Source organism: Delphinapterus leucas, chromosome 6, assembly GCF_059928025.1.
Source record: "Delphinapterus leucas isolate spDelLeu-1000000601 "Yukka" chromosome 6, BTC_Dleu_Yukka2, whole genome shotgun sequence".
Classification (NCBI taxonomy): domain Eukaryota; kingdom Metazoa; phylum Chordata; class Mammalia; order Artiodactyla; family Monodontidae; genus Delphinapterus; species Delphinapterus leucas.
The window spans coordinates 49,862,327-49,886,514 of NC_143134.1; the positions used below are offsets into that span (position 1 = coordinate 49,862,327).

General features: G+C 44.4%; 1 protein-coding gene across 2 annotated transcripts in view; it reads left to right on the forward strand.

Annotated features, from left to right (window-relative positions):
- The window catches only part of MOB3B (MOB kinase activator 3B), a 206,345-nt gene that overhangs the window by 73,436 nt on the left and 108,721 nt on the right, over window positions 1-24,188 (forward strand). For both annotated transcript variants that reach the window (XM_089913116.1, XM_022551601.3), the window contains exon 2: window positions 4,739-5,355. In XM_089913116.1, coding sequence (XP_089769242.1) covers window positions 4,938-5,355 — 418 coding nt within the window. In that variant the 5' untranslated portion in view covers window positions 4,739-4,937. The remainder of the gene's footprint in view (window positions 1-4,738; window positions 5,356-24,188) is intronic.

Sequence of the window (24,188 nt, forward strand, 5' to 3'; positions counted from 1 at the left end):
CTTCTGAGATTTTGTTGAAATTTAGGCTCAGATTTACTAGGTTTCGGGAGAGGCCTGAGAGTCTGCATTTCTAGCAAGCTCTCTTAGTTAGATCAGACCTTGATACTTAAAGTGTCATCCGTGGGCCAATAGATTTGGCATCACTTGGGAACTTGTTAGGCCCGCAGACTCTTAGGTGCCACTCCAGACCTACTGGACCAGAACCTGCATTTTAACAAGATCCCATGTTCACATTTGAGAAGCATTGCTCTAACCATGTAATAAGCCTACAGTGTCAATTATGGGCAAGGGTCCTGCTGGGGCTCTGGGTTGAAAGTAAGGTTAGATGGATTTCTTTTTTTTTTTAAACATCTTTATTGGAATATAATTGCTTTACAATGGTGTGTTAGTTTCTGCTGTATGACAAAGTGAATCAGCTATATGTATACATATATCCCCATATAGATGGATTTCTTGTTGCCTTTTTACTTCAAAACTCTTTTGTGTACCTGCCTCAGTAGAGCATCTGACACTCAGATAAAGACACAGACAGATGCCTCTTTGTTCAGTCATTCAGTGGTGTGATGAATTTGTTTTTATCCATCCTGGAGTGCCATTGTCTTTAAACACAGGGGCCCACTGACCAACCTATCCCTTCTCCAGAAAACTTTGTTCTAGACAGAAAAGTCTGACCGGGAGAGACGTGTCTGAGCATGTTAGAATGATGAACACATTTGGAACAGCATTAGGAGATGGGAGTTTCTGTTTCCTCATCTGTAAAATGCAGATAATAATACCACCTGTTCTATCTTCCTTTATAGGCTTGTGAGGAGCTTTGACATCTAGCTGTGAAGGGGCTTTGAAAACATAAGGATGTTCATGAGATTTTAAAGCAACTTTAGTGAGAAAAAAATCATATATATTTCAGTACTGGAGAGGTCTGGATTCAAAACTTAGCCTTACCATCTACTAATTTTGTGATTTCTGCAAAATTATTTCATATGATTGAGCCTCAATTTCTTTTTATATAAAACGGTCATAAAATCATCCATCATGCAAAGTTGTAGTGAGGATTAAAATGTTAATAATATACGTAAAAATCTGGTGCATAGTAGAGTTTAATAAATGGTAGCCAAGAGCAGCACATTAAGGGACTTTGTTGAGAAATAATCTTACAAAGATGACTGTTCCCTCAGGTAAGCCTGTTATACAGGAGCAAAAAGGAAGAGTGACTTTAAAGCTGGTTAAAAGTTTGAATAAACACCCATCCATTTCAAGAGATTGATGTCTTGAAGTTTGTTTTCTAAGTATCTCTGGAAGAAAAATTCCCAAACCTCAAACAAGGTTTTTTAAAAATTTAAATATAGTGAGTACCAGCCACTGGTGGGTTTTGTGATTAGGAGGATTTGCTATGATTATCTGTCTCATTCACACGCTCTCAACAGAGGTGCCAGAGGGACTTGGTAGTGTCCATGAGAGCCTGGCACTGGTACAGAGGAAGGTTTCCACTTTGGTGTCCGTGCACCCAGACATGCCAGGTCCTGGGGAAACAGCAGAATTAGTGATAACGAGGGTCATGTAAGGTGATGAGATTGCTCTGAGGACTGTGGGAATTGATTGATGGTACCCTCATTATCAGAATAACAGAACAGCAAGTCTTATTTACTGGAGACATGAGGGGGTGGCTGTTGGGTTGTTGCTGCTTTACTGTCAGCAATTAAACATTTGCGACACAGAGGGACTTGTCTCTTTTAAGAGAAAATAAACGTTCTCGTCCTCCTTTCCCTATCTTCCCAACCTCTAGCTTATATTTTTATTTTGGAAATGCTCTTTGAAGGCCCTCGGCTTTCTTAAGTCTCTTTTCAGGCAGGTTAAGCCTTTGGGATGGTATTCTTTTTTTTTTTTTTTTTTGCGGTACGCGGGCCTCTCACTGTTGTGGCCTCTCCCGTTGCGGAGCACAGGCTCTGGACGCGCAGGCTCAGCGGCCATGGCTCACAGGCCCAGCCTCTCCGCGGCATGTGGGATCTTCCCGGACCGGGGCACGAACCCGTGTCCCCTGCATCGGCAGGCGGACTCTCAACCACTGCGCCACCAGGGAAGCCCCTGGGATGGTATTCTTTTGAAGAAGAGATTGCTACAGTGTGCAGAGTTTGTGTGGTGATAACCTTCCTGGTGATCTTCTGAAGTACCCTGAATGTGATTTCACAGACAGCCAAAGGCAGGGTGTCACATGACCCGCTTTTCCGCACGGATCTCTTTGAGAGGGTGTGTACACTCGAGGCCAGGTGAGGAGGGACAAGAACACCTCACTGATAATATGGCCTTGCAGTGAAAACCTAATAGGAAGAAGGGTGGGCTTAAGAGGGAGGGAGTGAGCCGACCAAGGCTGCAGGGAGGCTGCAGGGAGTGGCCAGAAGAGGCATTCAGCTGAATAATCAATCAGCGGTTCTGAGTGAAGCGCAGAGCCTGTGAGAGGCAGTCGGAATGTCTTAGCTGGTTTTGGTTTTTGTTTTGCCGGAATAAATGTTGAATGCATCACTGAGCCGTGTCTGAGTGTGGCGTAGCAGAGGAGTGGATCAGTGGATCCTGCTTCAAGTCCGTTTTAACTGATGCCATGATGGACTCTTCTGACTCTGGCCACAGCTGTTGGCTCATTTGGATAGAGTTTGACCCATGAATGGATCAGTGATCTCCTCTCTGTTTCCAGGCCACAGGACATAGTCTGCACTTCCAGCCAGTCGATACTTGTGGTCTTTGGGGAATACGTGGATGGAAGCTGTAGGTAAAGGGGCTTCATGAACCAGCAGGAGGGACAGGTTGAAGAGCATCACTTTTTAGAACGTAAGGCTACGTGGAAAGAGCATTTGCTAGCAATCAAAAAGTGAATTTCGATCCTAGCCGTGTCCCTACTCACTATGGGACCTTGTTCAGCAAGTAATTTTATCTCTTGGAGACCCAGGGATAATGATACCTACTACACATCTACTACACCTATTCTAAATCTGCTATAAATCACACCAGAATTTTAAAAGGGTCAAATGAGGTAGGTGATGGAGAAGAGAGCACTGAAGACTTCAAAGCTGCCCTGTCCAGTATAGTAGCCACTAGCTGCATGTGGCTTTTTGGATTATTAATTAATTAAGTCAATCAATTATTTAATTAATTAGAATGAAATAAAATGAAAAATTCAGTTTCTCAGTCACACTAGCCACCCTTTAAGTACTCAGTAGCCACATGTGGCTAGTGGGTACCATACTGGACAAAAAAGATGCAGAACATTTGCGTTATCACAGAAAGTTTTATCAGATAGTGCCTCAAAGCACTATTTAGGATGTAAAGGATGGCATGTTGTAAGGGTGATAAATGCTGTCATAGTTAGGGGTTCTTAGAAAGAAACAACCCACTCAAGTTAGCTGGAGTAAAAATGAGATATTTGACGAATTCAAGAAAAATGTATGTGTCCCAAGGGTTGGAAACACAACTAGGCTTCAAGAGGAAATGGAACCAGTTCCTATAAGGCTATCAAGAACAAAAGAAGCTACTCTCTCCCCACTGTCTCTCTTTCTCTTGTCTTCCTCTGCCTGTGGTCACTTGTGCCCTTGGCTCTGTTTCTCTGTCTGTGCATATGGCATCTTTCTTTCTCTCCTCTTCCTCCTTCACTTCTTCCCCCTCTTCTCCTCAGCACCTCCCCGTTTCCTCCCTCCCCTCTCTGCAGACCAGCTTTCTCAACTGTACTACACATGGTCCAAATAGGGCTCAAGCAGACCCAATTTTGTAAAAAATTTGTTTAAGTATCATTGATTTACAATGTTGTATTAGTTTCTGGTGTACAGCAAAGTGATTCAGTTATACATATATAATAGTTTGCATTTGTTAATCCCAAACTCCCAATCCCATCCCTCCTCCCCCTTGGCAACCACAAGTCTGCTGTCTGTGTCTGTGAGTCTGTTTCTGTTTTGTAAATAAGTTCATTTGTGTCATATTTTAGATTCCACATATAAGTGATATCATATGGTATTTGTCTTTCTCTGTCTGACTGACTTCCGTTGGTACGATAAACTCCAGGTCCATCCATGTTGCTGCAAATGGCATTATTTCATTCTTTTTTATGGCTGAGTAATATTCCATTGCATATATGTGTATATGTATATATCACATTTTCTTTATCCATTCATCTGTCGATAGACATTTAGGTTGTTTCCATGTCTCCATGTCTTGGCTATTGCAAATAGCGTCAAGCAGACCCAATTTTCATCACTTCTCAGGGATAATGTCTAACAAAGGCTGGATCCTGATTCGAAATTCCCGGGGAAGCCCGCTAGGTGTGATAGCCACCCCTGCTCCAATCAGCTGTATCCAGGAGGATGGGGGTAGTGTCCTTATGCTTACTCAATAGGGGCAAGTGGCAGGGTGGGGCAGATGCTCTAAAAAGGAGCATATGGGGATGTGTCATTGACTAACATGCTCATCCTTAACACCTTGGAGCAGTCCATTGAAACTATGATCACACAGGGAAAAGTTCCAGAGATTTGATCAAGGCCATGAAGAAAAAGGGTGTGATACTTTTCCTCCTTTGGCTATTTGGTCATATGATTTGATCACCAATCCAGATTCTCAGGGGTTTGGCTTAACTTCCATGTCCTTATACCTGGATGGAAGTGGGCACAGCCGGAAGTGAGATGGAAGTCAGGTCTAAGCCTTTGTCATTTCTTAAATGCAAACGGGACATTAATGAGACCCTTTTCTCTCCTGCCTTTAGGAAGAAACATGAGGTTCCCCGGGAAATCATTCAAGAGGAAGATGGAAGGGGCTGTCTAAAAAGAGATTGAAAGCTGCAGACCGCAAGACTGGGGCCAGAGGGCTGGCAGTGGAAAACCCTGTTGGGTTGTGATCTCTCATTGAGAAGTCCCAGTTGCCTTTTTGCTTCCTGCAGGGGGAAGGAAGAGAAGGAGAAGACCATGTCCATAGCCTTGAAGCAGGTGTTCAACAAGGACAAGACCTTCCGGCCGAAGAGGAAATTTGAACCTGGCACGCAGAGGTTTGAACTCCACAAACGGGCTCAGGCATCCCTCAACTCAGGCGTGGACCTGAGGGCAGCTGTGCAGCTGCCCAGCGGGGAAGACCAGAACGACTGGGTGGCGGTGCACGTGGTGGACTTCTTCAATCGGATCAACCTCATCTACGGTACCATCTGTGAGTTCTGCACTGAGCGGACCTGCCCTGTGATGTCAGGGGGCCCCAAATACGAGTATCGGTGGCAAGATGACCTCAAGTACAAGAAGCCGACTGCACTGCCAGCCCCCCAGTACATGAACCTTCTCATGGATTGGATTGAAGTCCAGATCAACAATGAGGACATATTTCCAACGTGTGTGGGTAAGTCCATGACCAGCTTCCTGGTTATTTTGTCACTTCCCACCCAAGCTTGGAAGGTTTGCAGGGGCTTCTTCCAGGACTGCCTTTGAATGCCGGATAGCACCTATATCAGTGTTTCCCTAAATTCCATCAGTCACATAGCAGCAATTTCCTTTTCCGGATCTAAGGACCTTATTGAAAAAAAAAATCATTCGTAGACCACTTAGAATTATTTTGTAGACCTAAATAGTGGGAAACACTGACTTGATGAAAAGTTGGATTTGATCTTATTGGCTTCCTTAGGATTAGACTCCAAACCCACCCAGAGCTCCTGGTAAAACTTTTAATTTGGAGCTAATTAACTAGTTAGTTACATTAACCCCGGTGCAATTATTGGTACTCGTCTCTCAGGGTAAGAAATCCCAGTGTGAGAATCCGTGGATTTGCTTGGGAATCAAGCAAACAGGCAGTTGGCATTTTGGAGAAATAAGATCCTGGCATTCTCTTCTCCCCTCTCCTGATCATAGGTATTAATTTCAGTCTGTACTATTAACTCTGGACCCTTGTGTAGCTGCTAGACCAACCCGGACACCTGAAATGCAAATGCTTTTGTTTGCTTTGTGCTCTGAGCCATAAAATTCTTCAAGGGGAGAGACCAGACCTTTCCTATCTCTTATATTTCTTTATGCTGCTGATCATTGAATCTGCAAGCCTGGCAGGTTGAATTCAGAATTCAGTTTTTAGGGCCTTAGGTTCAATAAGGGTGAGCATTCTCTTTGCACTGTTGTACCTGTGATACCTAGCATGGTGCCCTGGAACCTTTTAGGCACTCAGGAACTATTTGTGGAATGGTTGAAAAAATACTTATGCTGCTGGAAAATATTATTGAAAAGCTCTGAGATAGTTGGGGTATTAAAAAAAAAAAAGCGTTTGAAACACATTGCTGAAATCACCTTTAGATGGGGCATGTGTGTCCCCATGTGGCATATGGAAAGTTGAAGTGGGCTGTATGGAAGTAATTATGTTTATACCAGAAAAAAAAATGTATATAAATTGATTAGGGCAGTATGTCCATCTTGAAACATTCAGCACACAAACCAATCTGCTCAGAATCCTCGTGTTGACTTGTCCAGTTTCCTCACATACTTTCTCTCTGCTGTCCCTTGTTAGGGCAGGAAGTGGGGTGGATGGCGGCACAACCCCCCTTGGTTGGCTCACCAGCATAGGAGGAAGAAGGAAGGTTTCAGAAACTCCCCTGGCTGTATAATTGGCGCCTTGGAAGAGTAGCAGTTTCCTAGGTTCATGTCTTTTTGCACTTTCATTGACTGTCAGAGGCTTCTTCTGGAGCTGGGAGGAATTTGTCTTTTCCAAAAGCATTACAAGCAACTGCCAATGACTCTGCAGAACATACGACAGCAGTAAAGGTAAATAAATGTGGGCAAGGATCCCTCCTTGCTGCCCTTCCCCTTCTGTTTCTTTGACGCTTTGAACTCTGGGCACTTCTGTTCTCTCTGGCAGTTGTGGTTACCACATAGAGTTGCTGACCAGAAATAACATCACAGAGCCTGGTGTGTTACTTAAGAGTGAGGAAGCTTCTGGCCATCTCCCTGGAAAATAGAACATCATAGGTGATTTTAGACTTTGCTTGGAGGAAATCACTGGATGCCGCCAGATCCCCCAGAGCGATTGACTTTGCTTTCTTTTTCTTGATGGTTTCCTTAGCCATTCAGTGTGCTTGGGGAACACTCACCTGATCAGAATCCTCTATTTCAGCTCTTCCCAATCTGTGCCGCACAGTACAAAAGTGTTTTGGGAGCTCTTAATAGGTGCACTGTGATTTTTTTTTTTTTCTCCCATGGAAAAATAAATTTGGGAAATGCGGAGTGAAATTGATTTCTTTACTGCAGGACTTTAAATATACTAATGTGCATTATACATCTCCAAGAAAAGAATATGTTAGTAAGTAGTGTATCTTAATTTGAACCTGGTACCTTCTTCTTCTTTTTTTTTTTTAATGGAACACTATTAGCATCTTTTGGGAAATGTTCATCTATATAGAGTTGTCAAACTTTTCTTTGTATCAGAATTACTTGGACCTTCTTCTCAAAATGCAGATTCCTTGGTCCTCCCCCTCAACAACTAAATCAGAATCTCTTAGGTGAGGCCTAAGAATCTGTACTTTTGGTAAGCTCCTCCCACCCCTCTTGTTTATTGTAACCACCCAGAATGCTTTTCATCCTCCCCAGGAACAGTTTGTTTCTTACCTCTCTGGTTTTATCCATGTCATTCTCTCCTTTGGAATCCCCTTCTAGTGAATTCTTATACATCCTTTATACCACCTCAGACTTCCCTGGTGGTCCAGTGCTTAAGACTCCTCCGTGCTTCCAATGCAGGAGGCGCGAGTTCGATCCCTGGTTAGGGAACTAAGATCCCACATGCTATGTGGTGTGACCAAAAATTTTTTTTTAAAAATGAACTTTATACCATCTCCTCTGTGAAGACTGTCATCTTTTAGAATATAAGTCCCTTCAAGTTAAAAATATGTCTTATGCATTTGAGTATCCCAGCACTAAGTCCAGTCCTGGTGCCTTATAAGTTGTTGGATGGATGGATGGATGGATGGATGGATGGATGGATGGATGGATGGATGGAAAAATAATCTTTATAAAGTTCCAGCATGTGTACGGTACTGGTGATCAAAGTGAAGTTAAACAAATGTCTCTGAATCTGTTTATCACCATTCCTGGGTATTTCCCGTACCTTGCCTTCCACAGGGTTTAATTTTGTCTGTTTAACTTTTCCAAGGTTAAAATGTTAGGGGTCAGTAAAAACCACCACCATCCACCATCACCCTGAGGGTCTTCATTAGTATCCTGCTCACCTCTGCTATTTGTCCTCAGACAATACTCTTGCTGTCTTTACAAGAACTTGCCTTTTAGGAGCCACTTTCTCTGAGAATTCATTTCCTCCTCTTCTTCCTCCCCCTGATTCCAGCCTACTTTCTTTCTTTTTGATCTTGGTGCTGCCATGAGTCATTATCATGGAAATGATCAAGATGTCTGTCAGGATAAAGTAAAAGAGGAATTCCCAGCCAACAGCAGACCCTGGGTGGATGAGAAATTCGGGAGTTCTGCTTCACATTACGGCTTTGAATCCTGGGCATATTTCTGTCTTCTTGCCTGGGAATTGGGAGGGTTTGAAACTTCCCCTCCACCCCACTGTGATCCGAGGAACTAGAACCGGAAAATACAGACAGATGTGAAGGCTTCACCCTTAGTTAGGTATTAAAGGATATAAACAGCTGTTGATCTCTACCATTGAAACATGGAGGAAAGAAAAACTTTCATCTGTTTCTAGATTCTGGTTTAACTCGGATACCCGGGCTATTTCAGAAGTCGAGCCTTCTCAGTTGGGAGAATACCAAACAGATGTGGCTCCCTCGTGAACCAGAGTCTCCTCCAGTCTCCCTTGATCCTTCCCAGCTTCCTTTGTTAAAAAGCCAACAGATGTTCCTGCAAAAGCTCCCAAGACAGCAGTAGCTTCAGAAGCAAGGGCCACCTCCTCTTTGATTGTATCTCTTTAGCCACTTTTAGAGGTAACGTTTGAAAAATAGAAAGCACAGCCACCCACTTTTTCAAATTCCATTGCCTGTCTAATTACAATAATTTTTATGTTCTAGCCCCCAGGTTCCCTGTTTTTCTGTTATATAATAGGACTTAAATCTCAGATCTGACACTCAGAAAAAAAGGAGTGGAAAACTTAGCGCTCCTCCAACTCATGTTTTTAAAAAGTCTTTGAGCAGGAGGAATTTAAAAAATAATGACATGATCTCACCTACCTCTATGGTTTTAGAATAAATGGGTGTCAGGGAAGGGGAGAGCAAGCAGAGGAAGCAAAGGAAGGGAGAGAAGCCAGGAGGGAACTCACATGTATTGAGTTTGCTAAGTGCCAGGCGCTATACATGCTACTGTTAATCTTTCTTAATTCTTATAATAACTGAATGAATTAAATATGCCATTTTACCAGTTAGGAAGCTGACATTTAAACAAGCAAAGCGTTTCCCAAGGTTGTACAGCTAATCAGTCATTTAGAAGTCAGGGTTTGAGCTCGAGTGGCCAAAAATCTATGCCCTTGTCACCCACTACCATTTATAGCTTGAATCGTTATTCTGCAAATTTCCTTCACGTGGTGAAAGGCTTCTCAATCATGGTTTTAGGAGGTTGTCTAGGGTGGGAAAAAATTCAGAAAAGCTGATTTTCGGTATAAATTTTAAAGAACTGATTCTTTTCTTTGTTTCTGTTTGTTCTTATTTTATTATTTTTTTAAAATAAGATTCTTTTTAAAAATAAATTTATTTATTTATTTTTGGCTGTGTTGGGTCTTCGTTGCTGTACGCGGGCTTTCTCTAGTTGCGGTGAGCGGGGGCTACTCTTCATTGCGGTACGCACGCTTCTCATTGCGGTGGCTTCTCTTGTTGTGGAGCACGGGCTCTAGGGGCGTGGGCTTCAGTAGTTGCGGCACGTGGGCTTCAGTAGTTGTGGCTCGCGGGCTCTAGAGTGCAGGCTCAGTAGTTGTGGCGCACGGGCTTAGTTGCTCTGCAGCATGTAGGATCTTCCCGGACCAGGGCTTGAACCCTTGTCCCCTGCATTGGCAGGCGGATTCTTAACCACTGGGCCACCAGGGAAGCCCTGCCCCTATTTTAAATAATCACCCCTGAAATGCCTGAGGAGTGTGTCCATGAGACTACAGCTGAGTTTCATCCTCTCAAAATATTGTGGCAGGAAACATAAGGCTATAAAAATGTCCATAGGGATGAGCTTTTCAGACATGGGATGTTGGGGAACCGAGTTTATAATTAGCCTTTAAATTTTAACTTTTTTTTTTCTATTGTCTCCCTCCTGGTTTTTTATTTTTATATAAATCTATGTAACACTGGTAAGACAGCATGTATGTCAACAAAATATATTTACAGTGTGGTAGGACTAGCCCTGGGCTTGTAGACAGAGACTAGCTCTGCTATTACAAGATGCTGTGTGACATTGGTAAACACGTAACCTCTGAGCTTGCGTTTCTCTGTGTAAAGATTCTGATCTCACAGGACTGTCGTAAAGATTAAATGAGGCAGTGTGAGTAAAAACACCCAGCCCAGAGCCATAAGCCCCCATAAGAGGTGCTAAAAAACAAATGTGTGTCAGCTGCCTCTCTCTCTGCATACGTTTCTACTTAACTGTCAACCAAAACTCTTGGATCCCACTAGATGATTTCTGAACAGTATCCCCAGAAAAAAGCAAGACACATTGTAAGAGAATCAACATGATTTTTAAAAAATCGTTGCCGAATTGCTCTCTGATGGGGTTCATAAATACCTTCCAAGACTTTGGGAAATTTCAGTGTTTCTCTAGGAGCTAGACCAACTCCTGGTGTCAGGGATGAACACTTAACCCTTTTAGACAGAACGCTACTAGGAAGGATCGTTTTGCTTGGTTTTCAGAAGACTGAGTACTGAATGTGCCCACGTCCAGTGTCAGTCCGGCAAACCTCAGCAGTGACTGGGTGCAGGTTAGCTGGGGAAGAGGGGAGATAGCTTACTAGTCACATCTGACACAAGCCATTCATTAAAATCAGTGCTGGGTGAGCTGCCCTGGATTTGACCTCTCAAGAGGATGGGGAAATAGTTCTCAGTGCCCAGGAATGAAGCCTCCAAGATTGCCTTTTGAACTGGCAAGTTTTTCTAAGACTCTGGAAACATGTTTTGCCTTTGGGATCTGATAAGCTGGCTCCCTAAGAATTTACTCGTTGGGAAGGCATCATAATAAAGCTACAATTTTCTGAATACATACTACCCTCCACGCTTTACCTGCATCATATCGTTTAATCTGTAAAATAACCCCGTAAGGCGGGTATTATGAGGTCCATTTCGCAGATGAAAAAGATGAAGTAACGTGCCCAGGGTCACACAGGCAGAGCTAGGGTTCAGACCCAAAGTAGCCCAACTCTACAGGCTGTGCTCTCAGCTACTCCAACATCTCGTGTCTGTGATGTTCTTAGCCCAGAATCAACATTACCCTTGACTTACCCCTACCTGTTGCATCACATGTTAAATCCTCTTTAGGAAATGTCCTACAATAAACCCAGCACTCACAGGGAAGGATGTGAAAACAGACAGGGCGGTACATCCGATGCAAATTGTACTGGATCCTTACTGATGGGAACTCTTAAAGTTCTACTCGCGGTAAGAGCTTGCCTTCTCTAGATTCTGATGCTACCCTAGTGTATCCAGTTGTCTATTCATGGAAACCACGCAGAAACAGCTGACTCCACTCTTCCTCACCCCCACTGGCTGCCGGTGAATTGATGGTCTTGTGGAGAGACACAGTTCCCTACTTCCAGCTTGTTAACCCAATACTACAGTGACTTGGTGGCTGAGTTAATAAGAACAGTGGTAAATAACCACCCCACTCAACAAATCCCAAGAGATACCTCTGGAAAATGGTGAGGGCCACCAGTGTGCTAAGAAACAGCAGAGAAAAGGAGTGGAGAGGGGAGCCCAGAGGGCCTAGAGACTGCCCTGTAAGTTAAGGCTAGTTACCTGCTGTCCCCACCTGCACTGAGGTCTCCATTACTCGTGCTGTGTAATTTTAATGAGCCATATCTCAAATGACAAGTCGTTACATCTCAGCATCAGCTGGGACGGGAACTGGGCTATATGATACTCCGTGGAAAACAGAGATGAAAAAATAAAGGCTGTCATGGGGGTTGAGGGGTATATGCTGCTTTCTCTCGGTTGGTGCTTGTGGACACATGGTGCCCTACCTTAGTCAACGAAGGCTGCCTTGCGGAGGTCAGTGCTGCATGGATAGGCAAGCCAGCTCAGCGCCTAAGCCTTAGGGGATGTGGAAATGCATCCGGCAACGCAGTGGGATGGAGAAAAATGAGTTAACCAGAACTCTTTCCCAGAACAGACATGGAGTTGGAAGGAACAGTTGCATAAGCCACTTGAAGTGAGGATGAGATGCCCAAGAGCACGCTGGATTATCCCTGATGTGCCAGCTGACATTTAAAGAGCACAGGTTTTTGTTTATCTGAGTAGGGCATATCAGCACGGCCCTAACACCAGAGGCCTTCTCTCTCTGCCCTCCTCACCAGTCTCTGCCTCCCCTCTAGATAGAGAAGGTACCCTTAAACAGTGTCATTTTGAAGAGCGGTTGAGTTTTTGTCCTGCCCTAGATCTCCATGTGTGGAGAGTGAGTCTCAAGCTTTTCTTTTAAAAGACCTTTGTAGGTTTCAGGACATGGAGTATCTGTTAAGGCCTCTGCATATAAGAACACTTTGGTGTTTCATCTTAAAAAAACTCATGCTAAATTCATATTCTAAATGATAATTCTGGCCATGTTTTCCTTCATGTAATCATGTCTTTCTCTTAAGTCTTCTGGTGAAATGGATGCTGTGGGAAGATGAGCCAGTTTGGGAAGGTGGGGTGTTGATAAAAAGGAACAAAAGCATTAGTCTCTGTTAGACCTGAGTTTGAATCCCAGTTATCAACTTTTAGTAGAAAATTTTCACTCTCTGGGCCTGTTTGCTCATCTGTACAATGCATATAAAAGGATCTACTTCATAGGACTGTTGAGATAATTAAATAACGTGCTACATTTAAAATACTTAGCACAGTGTTGAGACATAGGCTAGGTATGCTTTCGATGTTATCCCCTCAATATCACATGGTATCAGTGTGATGAATTAGACTTGTCAGGTGAATTAAGGTAAGAAAGGAAAGAAGGTAGGATGAAAATCCATACTTCTTTCAAGTATTTGGCTGTGGAGTCGATTCACATGCCCTTCATCTTCTGCTATATCTTATGGAACCTTTAGAAGAAATAGTAAACATTCATGGGATGTTTAGCTTGGCCTTGACGGCTGGAACCAGGTGGGTCCCGGATGGAACTTGAGAAGGTGTTCACATGAATAGCATATGAGGCCTGCACAAAGCCAATCCCACCTTCTTGTTTCTGCTACAGGGTGCAGCACCCAGCATAACGCTCTGCATCAAGTAGACACATGGTGAACTAATTACTACTATGTAAGTGTAAATTGATTGACTCATGCTGTATAGTTCATATTACAGAACAGAAGTTTCCTGAAAATTGTGAGGCAGTTGAATTTTTGTCCTTTGGCTGTTATTTTCATTTCTCAGAGAGAATTTTAAAGAAAGCTTGGCAAAGAATCCTTTTAGTGTGTGAATACCTCCTTAGCGATATGTCTAATTGATCTTTAGAACAGGCCTTTGGAAGTTAAAATGTTTGCCTTCATGGAGAGACGAACTGGAGTTGTTAGTTCTCTCTCAGGGAAAGGAAACATTCTTCGCATTAAGCAATAGGTTTTCAGTGTTTCTATATTGTCTGGCCCGGGATCCTAGGGCTGGAGAGCAGTGATGAATTAAGGGAGAATCTCCAGCTGATAGTCAAGCGTTCATTCTGCCGTCACCCCCGGGATTCTGCCAGTAACAGCTGGCTCCTACCTGGTTTCTGGGCCAGCTGAAGTGAGAGAGCCCTAATGCCTGGTGTGGCAGTACAATGGAACCTCAGCATCTTAGGACCACCAAGAATTACTTGTGGGTGACTTCCTTCAACATTTATGGGTTGCCTGGGCCAGCCAGGGAATCCTACCATGGCCTCCAGGAACAGAGGGAAGAAAGTTGTTGAACATTGGGGATTTACGAGTTTCAGCCTTCAGATAAACCATTCATATTTCACCATCCCAAAGTGGCGGGGTGGGGGCAAGCCTACAGCTGAGGGCATCTGTCTTTCTGTGTCTTTGAAAAGAAATGTGAGCAAATATGTTAATGATATGTACCAGAGTCCCTGTGAGCAGTAACTGTTATAACACATGGATTGTGTTATGATGGCTTTATTTTGTTTTCTAAAAATAGTATACAGGTAAGGTTTCATCATCAGACTGGGTTCAAATCTGTTCCTCTCATGGCTTTGGGACCTTGGGAAGCCCTTGACCCTCTCTGAGCCTGTCTCCTCATGTGGAAAGTAGGGGTATTAATAATTATACCCACTTTGTAAGGTTGTGAGAATTAAGTGTCATAATGCACACAAGGCTCTTAGTGAGTTCCTGGTAGAGAATCAAGTGCTGAATACATTTGGGCTTTATTACTTTTCATGGTGATATAAAAAGGGAAGACCACTGATTTATTGCAGTTTGTAATGCTTAATGACATAGGAGAATTTCTCCTGCAGTAGTCGCTGTAAATTTCTTTTCCAACTGGAATAAAAATTGAGAAAAGCTATTGATCATGTCATAATTACAGTAGTTATCTTGGAAAAAGAATAATCTTTCACATCCATTAGAATGCCAGTTAATAATCAAGACTTGAAAACCTCGCTGAAATCAATAGATTCCATATTTTATGTCAGGCAGTAATTCCAAAGTTTAAAGTACAGTAATAATAATAACATTAGCTAACGTTTATTACCTATTCTGGGCCCAACAGCATGCGAGGTCCTTTATGTGTTTTTCTTTTTTTTTTTTGGCCGCGCTGTGCAGCTTGTGGGATCTTAGTTCCCCGACCAGGGACTGAACCTGGGCCCTGGAAGTGAAAGCACCGATTCCTAACCGCTGGACTCTGAGGGAATTCCCTGTGTGTATTTTATTTCTAATCCCCAAAGCAGCCCCAGTCGACATTATCATTTTCCCTATTTTCAAATGAAGAAACTGAGGTAAGTTCCTTTCCCCAAAGTGTGGGGAGAGCTGAAATGTCAAAGTGGGATGGTGAGGTACCAGTGTAATCACAAGAGCTGCAAGTTCCTACTCCCTTGGATTGGACAGACCAAGTGAGGGGAGGAGATGACTAGCACCTGGGAGCTGGGGCTGTGCCGCAGGAGCTGGGAGCACGGCCTGTTCAGCAGAATTGGAACCAAGGAGAAGATGCAGCACCGCTGGAGGCCAAGGAGGACCATGGGAGAAATACCTGGGTGTCTGCTTCCCTCCTCCAGTCTCCTGCTGGGGTAAAGGGGCCTGGGAAACCTATGTAGGGAATGGATCTGAGAGCAAATAAGTGAATGACTGGCATATGGAGAAAACAGATAAATAACAAATAAACATATGAAATAATTTTAGGTAGTGATGAGTTCTGTAAAGACAACGTTGGGAAAGGGAATTGGGATGCTGTAAGATTTAAGTAAGATAGATGTAAAATAGTGGCCTCAAATTTTTTTGGCCTTTGAACTCCTTCATACTCTTAAACATTATTGAAAATTCTAAAGATCTTTTGTGTTATGTGGGTTATAGCTATCAATTGTTATCATATTAGAAATTAAAACTAGGGAAGTTTTAAAATATTTATTAATTCATTAAAAAAAATAAATGCACCACATATTAACATAAATAACATTTTAATGAGAAATAGCTGTTCGCCAAAACAAACCAAAAAATGAGTAAGAAGAATGGCATTGTTTTACTTTTTGCAAATCTCTTTATTTATTTTTAAAATTAATTGATTTGTTTTTTTGGCTGCGTCGGGTCTTTGTTGCTGCGTGCGGGCTTTCTCTAGTTGCGGTGAGCGGGGACTGCTCTTCGTTGTGGTGCGAGAGCTTCTCATCATGGTGGCTTCTCTTGTTGTGGAGCACAGGCTCTAGGCACGTGGGCTTCAGTAGTTGTGACATGTGGGCTCAGTGGTTGTGGCATATGGGCTTAGTTGCTCCGCGGCATGTGGGATCTTCCCAGACCAGGGCTCGAACCCGTGTCCCCTGCACTGGCAGGTGGATTCTTAACCACTGCGCCGCCAGGGAAGTCCCTGCAAATCTCTTTAATGTCTGAGTTCATAGAAAACAGTTGGACTCTGTTATCTGCTTCTGCATTTCAATCTATGGTTCAAGTCCAGCTTTGCACAGATATGTATTTGGGAAGGGGAGGACTTTGCGTACCTGTGAAAGGACCCCCAGGGATGCATACAATCCTCTGAGAACCACTGTTGTAGATAAAGCAATGAGGAGGCCAGTCCTTTGCACCTAGTAGGCATTTGATGATTTTGGTTGAATGAACACAAATTAAGATTGCATTGAGGGTTTCACAGTGCCCCTTGTACAGCATTGTATCATGACTGTATCATTGGTGACATTGTGATAGTATAAGACAGTTAGACAAGATGGTTCTTAGGGCGCATTGATCAGTATGACACATGCTTTGTGGCATTCACCCAGCAGTACTGATGGCTTTTCACCTTAGTGTTCAGAGTCATGCAGGCGCCCTGTCACAGACTTTTGTAGGACCACCAAAAGAAAGATGGTAATTAGTCTCTGAAAAAAAAACGCACCCTCTGATTTCCTTAACACTGTGTCCACACTAACCTAATGAGCTAGTCCAGACTAGACTAGACTTAACTGGTGGTCCTTGATGTGTACATAGGAAGTATTTTAAAATTTGAGTGGAATTGCTGTGATATAATTATTGTGCTATACAATACAAGGTGGTAGACCACCACCAGTTACCTTGCAAATTTTATGCAGTACTATTTAAGTTAAGGAGGCCTTTCTATCTGGGTGAGAGAGGTTATGAGTTTCTTTTCACCATCACCTGATACATATTCTTATAGAATGCTGACATTAGCCAAGATCTAAGTAATAATGTAAGGTAGCTATTATGAAAAAGAAAGCAAATGAATGATTTAGGCAGTAGTTGCTCTTTTGGATTATCTGTGATCCTGCTCTTTCCATCAGCGTGAATAATTGAATTCAGCATTAACTGAGCTCCATGACAAGGGACACTGATGGAGATGACCACCCGTCAGCTTTAGATGGACATGGCCACATTGCTTCAACCGCCAATGGACAGATATAATTACCCTCCTTGGACAGACTAGTTTTTGAATGGGGTTTATACAACATCTTAGGCCAAATGAAATGTGTTTTTATTGCTGATTGTCAGAGGCAAATCTCATACCTGCCTTTCTGAGCAAATTATATCGTATCCTGCTTTGATATTATGCAGTTGATGTAATAATGATGTCTACCATTTACTGAGTGTCTATAATATGTTAGGTGCATTACAACCACTTTAGAAAGGTGTTTCTTACCTCTTTTCCAAAGGAGGAAGCTGAGTCTCAGAGAAGCCCAGGTCATATAGCTTATAAAGACCTGTAGCAAGTCTTTCTGACTCCACTGTGTTTTTTCCCTATACCAGGGACCTCTGAGATACCACATTCTAGGCATGTGCATGCATGTCTTTGCATAAACACGAAGACAGAAATATATTCAAAGACTGAGTGAGAGAGGAGAAAAACGAAAGGGTAAATTGGAAGAAGGAAAATGTTTGACTTCTGTATGACACCAATGCATGAGACCTTTGCAGAAGAAATCCTGCCTGGATGAAATAAGATATTTCAAGTCATGGCTTTGTTCCTTTCTCATTGTGCCTTAAATATGTGGATTTGACTCATGGTCTGCTGAAACTAGGGAGACTGCCACTGGGACAAACGCTCCCATTAATAAGGTGAGACAGGGACATCCCTGGTGGCGCAGTGGTTAAGAATCCGCCTGCCAATGCAGGGGACATGGGTTTGAGCCCATGGTCCGGGAAGATCCCACATGCCCCAGAGCAACTAGGCCCATGCGCCACAACTACTGAGCCTGCGCTCTAGAGCCTGCGAGCCACAGCTACGGAGCCTGCGTGCCGCAACTACTGAAGCCCACGCGCCTAGAGCCTGTGCTCCGCAACAAGAGAAGCCACCACAATGAGAAGCCCGTGCACTGCAACGAAGAGTAGCCCCTGCTTGCCACAATTAGAGAAAGCCCATGCGTAGCCAAAAAAAAATGGAATAAGGTGAGACAGATAAGGTGGTTCAATAATTTTCATGTGTGTAGTGAGGACTGATTTTGTGTGTGTGTATGTGTGTGTGTGTGTGTGTGTGTGTGTGTGTGTGTGTGTGCCCAAGGTGAAAATCTCACTGGTTAGGAAGAAAAGAAGGAAAAAATAAAAGAATATGACGGTATACCTGCTAGCTACCTATAATGCCCTATGGTTCCACATTGAGAAAATGAGCAGAACAATATAATTGTCTTCAACTTTTACCTTTCAGTCCAGTGTGCAGTCCCTCTGACCCTTTTTACTGCCTTCCCTTTCCACTCCTTGGTCTGTTAACCCTATTTCTCTCCTGTAACACCACGAGACCTAGGTCATAATGTTGCTGTGAGGACTTCATAATACATGGGGCTCGGCATGTCGAAAACGTTTGATTAATATCAGCTAACATGATTACTAACAATATTGTCCACGCTGTATTTCTGCATAGTAGTTACTATGTTTTTCCTCCCATATGAGAAGCTGCACATACCAGTAAGTGATTGAGGCTCTCAGAAATTAGGACCCTGGAGGCCCTGAGCCCTCAAAAGGCAGGGTCAGAGGCAGGTTTCTGGACTTGCTGCAGGGGTGAACTCTTCAGCCATGGTTTCTCTGCCATCCCTCAGACCGTCGACACTTTGGGGCCCATGAAATTGTTTTAGCTGTAAAACATGTTGACTCTTAAAACAGCCATGGAATCTGGCTGCCCTTATCAGTCTGTGATGACTCACAGGGTTGACTGGGCTCAATGTTGTTTCAGGTGCCACAGGTGTACATTTCACCTCTTCCCCGCCATGTTCCCCAGCAGCTGGCCTTTGAGGAAGGCCCATGGGGCACTGTCGGCTCACGAGAAATACGGCCAAATGTGGGGCTCAAGTTTTTCAGATAAAACAGTGTCACCTTTTCCAGGACAGTTTGAAAAGGGGATGTTATCAAAGTGAACCTTTTTTTTTTTTGCGGTACGCGGGCCTCTCACTGCTGTGGCCTCTCCCGTTGCGGAGCACAGGCTCCGGACGCGCAGGCTCAGCGGCCATGGCTCACGGGCCCAGCCGCTCCGCGGCATGTGGGATCTTCCCGGACCGGGGCACGAACCTGTGTCCCCTGCATCGGCAAGCGGACTCTCAACCACTGCGCCACCAGGGAAGCCCCAAAGTGAACCTTTTTAATGACCCAATAAATAGATCCATAAGGATGAGTTTCTTGAAAAAGCTACGTTTCAGAGCTAAGTTCGGGGTTGTAATGCAGTAACTGTTTATTAAACATCTGCCTATTCCAAGTACTGTATTAAGGGGCGGGATACAAAGACTGGTCTGCCTGGTCCTTGTGCCTGCCCCTTGGGGGCCCCTCCACACTCCTCAGAGTGCTCTGCTCCCGCAGCTGGAGCATTTAACCCCGTCCACAGGCTCGGACCCACCAGAGGCCCTGACCTTCTTCACAGGTTTTAGTGGCAAGATGGACTCTCCCAGTATTATTTATTGGGCCAGCCCCATACCCCGAATTCCAAGACTGGGAAGTGGATTCTTACCTAGGGCTCTACCTGGTATCCCAATATTTGTAAACTGGTGTCCCACATTGTCGCCCAGCTGTGCCATATTAGAGTCTTACTTCTGGTGTCCAGACCAGGAACAGGGTCCCCACTATTTGATCCTAGCCCCTTCCATGCAAACCATTTGCCAGCCCCTAATTCCTCTTCCAGTCCCCCTCTTGCCCCAGCACCCTGCCATCTGCCAGGGCTCCCTGGGTTACCTCCTCCTGAGTTCGCCTCAAGCACCTGCCTCGTCTCTGTGGGTCTATCAGTGGTCCTCAACCTCCTGCCACTGAAGAGGGCCTCCTCCCGCCAACGCAGCAGCAGAAGTTCTGCAGCTGCAGCCTCCGGCTGGGAGGCTTTTAGCAGGGAGCAAGTGAGGGCTCCCAGACTCCAGCAGGAACAGGGATTTGAATCCCATTCCCTTCTAGCCACTAATGCCCTGAACTCACTGCTTAGGTGTTTTCTAAGGTTAATGGCCTGCTCCTTTGCCCAAGCTGAAGCGGCATCAAAAGGCTGAGGGGCTAAGAGTTGGTGCCTTAAAAGCACCAACTTAAAAGAATTTTCAGTGCTCTTGGCTATGTATACGGTTACTGCTAACTGCTCTCTATGGATGTGGCTTCTAAAAGGTAAACTGACTTGCATCACAATGTCTTAATGGTGTTGCAACTAAATAAGAAAAGGAGAATGCATCTGGTATATCTTTCATCTTATCAAGAGGCCCCTATTCATCTGGTCCAGCAGGCCATCTCCTTAATTTAAGAAACAGCCTTGTGACTTCTGTTCTTCCATAGCTTCTAGATGTGTTTTTATTTCCAGTAGGATTTAGCAGAGTCATTATCTCACGCTTTAAGAAGGCTCCAGACTAAAAATACCTCAATACATTTTTTTTAATGACATAAGAAAACAGAAATCTTCTTTTTTCCTTGGAGAGAAGCAGTTTCAAATATAAGACTGGCAGATGTGTCCCTAAGGATGACTCTCACTTCTCTTGCATAGATCACTGCTCATAAATAATTAGTGTGACAAATGTCAGATGCATCGGTGAATTTCAGAAGGAAGGCTCTGGTGACAATGTTACGTACTTTGTAGCCATTGAAGGGAGATGTTTATCAGAAATGAGCCTACTGGGTATTTTTCTTTTTAAGTGTCCATCAAACGGATCATATTCATCAATGATTAGTAAATAAATAGATCTCATGTTAATAAATAAACAGACTTGATAAGAGTTATGGCCCCTTAACTGGCTAATGTCCAGTAAAATGAGAGACTTGTCCCCTTGCTGGAGGTGAGGACTTGAAACTCACCAAAAAGGACTAAAGTCAACATATACCTTTTTAATTATGTAATAACCCCAAACGAAGTCAGATTTTTGAACAGCAAAACAATTTTATTTTTTCCTGTAGTGGTCTTTGGTCTTCTAAGAGGTCTTAATGCCAAGAGGGCCAAAAGTATTTGGCCTATTTTTCACATAGCAGAGGGTCATTTTCTCAAAAACCATAAATCAGATCACGTTTATTGTCTGCTTTAAAAACCCCGATATTGGGCTTCCCTGGTGGCGCAGTGGTTGAGAGTCTGCCTGCCGATGCAGGGGACACGGGTTCGTGCCCCGGCCCGGGAAGATCCCACATGCCACAGAGCGGCTGGGCCCGTGAGCCGTGGCCGCTGAGCCTGCGCGTCTGGAGCCTGTGCTCCGCAACGGGAGAGGCCACAACAGTGAGAGGCCCGCATACCGCAAAAAAAACAAAACAAACAAACAAAAAAACCCGATATCTCCCCACTGAAACCGCAAAAAAGTCCTAAATCATTGCTTTGTGAGCAGGCTTCTGGCCACCTCCTCTTGCACCATTTACCCTGCCCACTGGACTCCAGCCATCCTAGCTTTTCTTAACTTTATTTTCATTCTGAAATAATTTGTCTTATTCATTTATGTTGGTTAACAGGAATAAGAGAACCAATAATTCCTTACTAAAAATCAAATGATACAATGAAAACCATCATGATAAATCTGAAATATTACCTCTTTCTGTGGACATGATTGCTTGAATGAACTTGTCTAATTCAACATGTATTTGTTTACTATGTGCCCAGTAGTATCTTCAGTAAGCCAATCAGACAGTTGGCTAATGTCTACTGGATATTCACATGACAGTGTGCTAGTGTGCTAAACACTGGAACATAGCGGCCAGCAAAACAAGCTTGACCCTCTCCTCGAGGAACTAAAAATCACATAGTGGAGGGAAATATTACAAAGGATGGAAGCTCCCTGAGTGCAGGAATCTCTCCCATTCTATGCTGCAACCCTAGTGCCTACAACAGTGCCTGGCACAAGCAGGGACTCTGTGTGTAAGTTGATGAATGAACGAGTGAAATGAATCATTACAAGTGTGAAAGTTTGGCAGAGGGAAATGCAGTGTGCCAAATATACAAAATACAAAGGCATACAAATACTCTCGAACACACATACAACATCTGTAACAGGGGGAGCTGTTAGAGGGAGGGGGCATTTAAGATGGGACTGGAAGGGTGAGTGGGACTCAGCAAGGTGGAAAGGGCAGGGTAGGGAGGTGGTGTGGGCAGAAGGAGAGAGCAACACGTGCAAAGGCTCTGAGGTGAGAAAAGCCTGGTATCTCTGAAGAACTGAAAGAAGGGAAATGTGAGGGCTGCCCAGTGAGTGAGGCAGGAGTGACACGTGATGAGTTCACATAGGTAGTGGGGCCTTGGAGACCATGCAAGAAATCATGGAGGTCCTGAGAAGAACTGTGGACTTCATTTTACTGATGTAGGAAACCTCTGAAGTCAGCTGAGTGACGTGGTAAGACTCAAAAGTTCAAAGTAGTGAACGAGGGAGGAGCAGAATGGATGTAGAGAAACCGGCCCGGAGCTCATTGCAGCGGTCCAGATAAGAGATGGTGAGGGCTTAAACACAAGTGTGAGGTTATATGGATTTGAGAGGTGTAGGAGGGAGAATGGGTGATGGAGGCAAAGCAGGGAACAGGAGGAATAGAGGGTAACTCCTAGGTTTCTGGCTTGAACAACTAAGTAGAGCCATTTTCTGAGCGGAGAATGTTGGACGAGGAGTTTTGAGGGGCTGGGGAGTTTGGCTGAGTTGATTCTGAGGTGCCTCTGAGACATCCAAGTAGGAATAGGGACCGGGCAAGTTGGACGTACAGGTCTGGAACTTAGGAAAGAGGTGAAGCAAGTAAAGGGCACTGAAGCTGTAGGTGTGGCTGAGATCACTTAGGGCGGGGAGTCTAAAGAGCAAAGGTCTAGGACAGTGCCCTGAAGGACGTCACACTCAGTGGTGCGGCATGTTGGTAAAGGAGTCTGGGGAGAAGTCAGCGTTAGGAGGGAAATCCGGAGAGGGTGGTGTCACAGGAGCAGAGGAAAGAGAGTGCTGCAGAGAGTAGGGTGTTGAAAGTCTAGGTGAGTTGAGCACAGAAAAGAAAAGCACTTCGTAGATCAACGTAGTGAGAGGCGCAGGCCACAGTCCAGGGGAGTCAGAAACACTTGTAAGGCAGCATTGTCCTCCCACAGACGTTCAGATCTACGTCTGGGCCCACGGAGCCCAGCCAGCTCCCATGATTCCTAGTTCCCAAAGCAGAGAAGGTCGGAGTCGACAAAAATTTAATCAGTCGATCTAAGAAAGAACTAGAAAATTGTATTGGAGCCCAATTGGGGATTATAACGCAGGAACAGCTTCTCAGAAAGCCCCGAGAACTGTTCTGCCTGTTAGAGGTCAAAGCACAGTTAGCTACATCGGTTTTTGAGACAGAGGGCTGTGCATTAAGTGACCCAGAGAGTTTGCACAATCCAGGTCTACGTGTACAAAGTGAGTAGTGAGTCTTGGGTCATCGTGGCTCCTTACTAGATTATGAAAGGTTGCCTTCTAAGGAGTTATCTTGGTGGCGCTAGGAGAAGGTTGTTCTTTATGGCTGAGCAGGTGTTTCTGCCAGTGGGGAGGTCTGGTCAATGCATAATGCAGATACACATGGCACAGTTGAGGGGAGAGAGGAGGCCAAAGGGCAGAGAAAAATTTTTATGCTTTACATTTTCCTGGACTTGCCTTAGAATAGGAATTTTTATTTCATCATCCATCTACAGAAGGAGAAGGAGCGAGCAGACGGGAAGCTACCATGCGTCTTCAGAGAGGGTGGATCTATCTTATGGGCCTTGGGCTTCCCTGGTGGCGCGGTGGTTAAGAATCCGCCTGCCAATGCATGGGACATGGGTTTGAGCCCTTGTCCGGGAAGATCCCACATGCCGCGGAGCAACTAAGCCCGTGCGCCACAACTACTGCGCCTGCGCTCTAGAGCCCGTGAGCCACAACTACTGAGCCCACGTGCCGCAACTACTGAAGCATGCGCGCCTAGAGCCGGTGCTCTGCAACAAGAGAAGCCACCGCAATGAGAAGCCGGCGCACCTCAACGAAGAGTAGCCCCCGCTCACTGCAACTAGAGGAAGCCCGCGCAGAGCAACGAAGACCCAA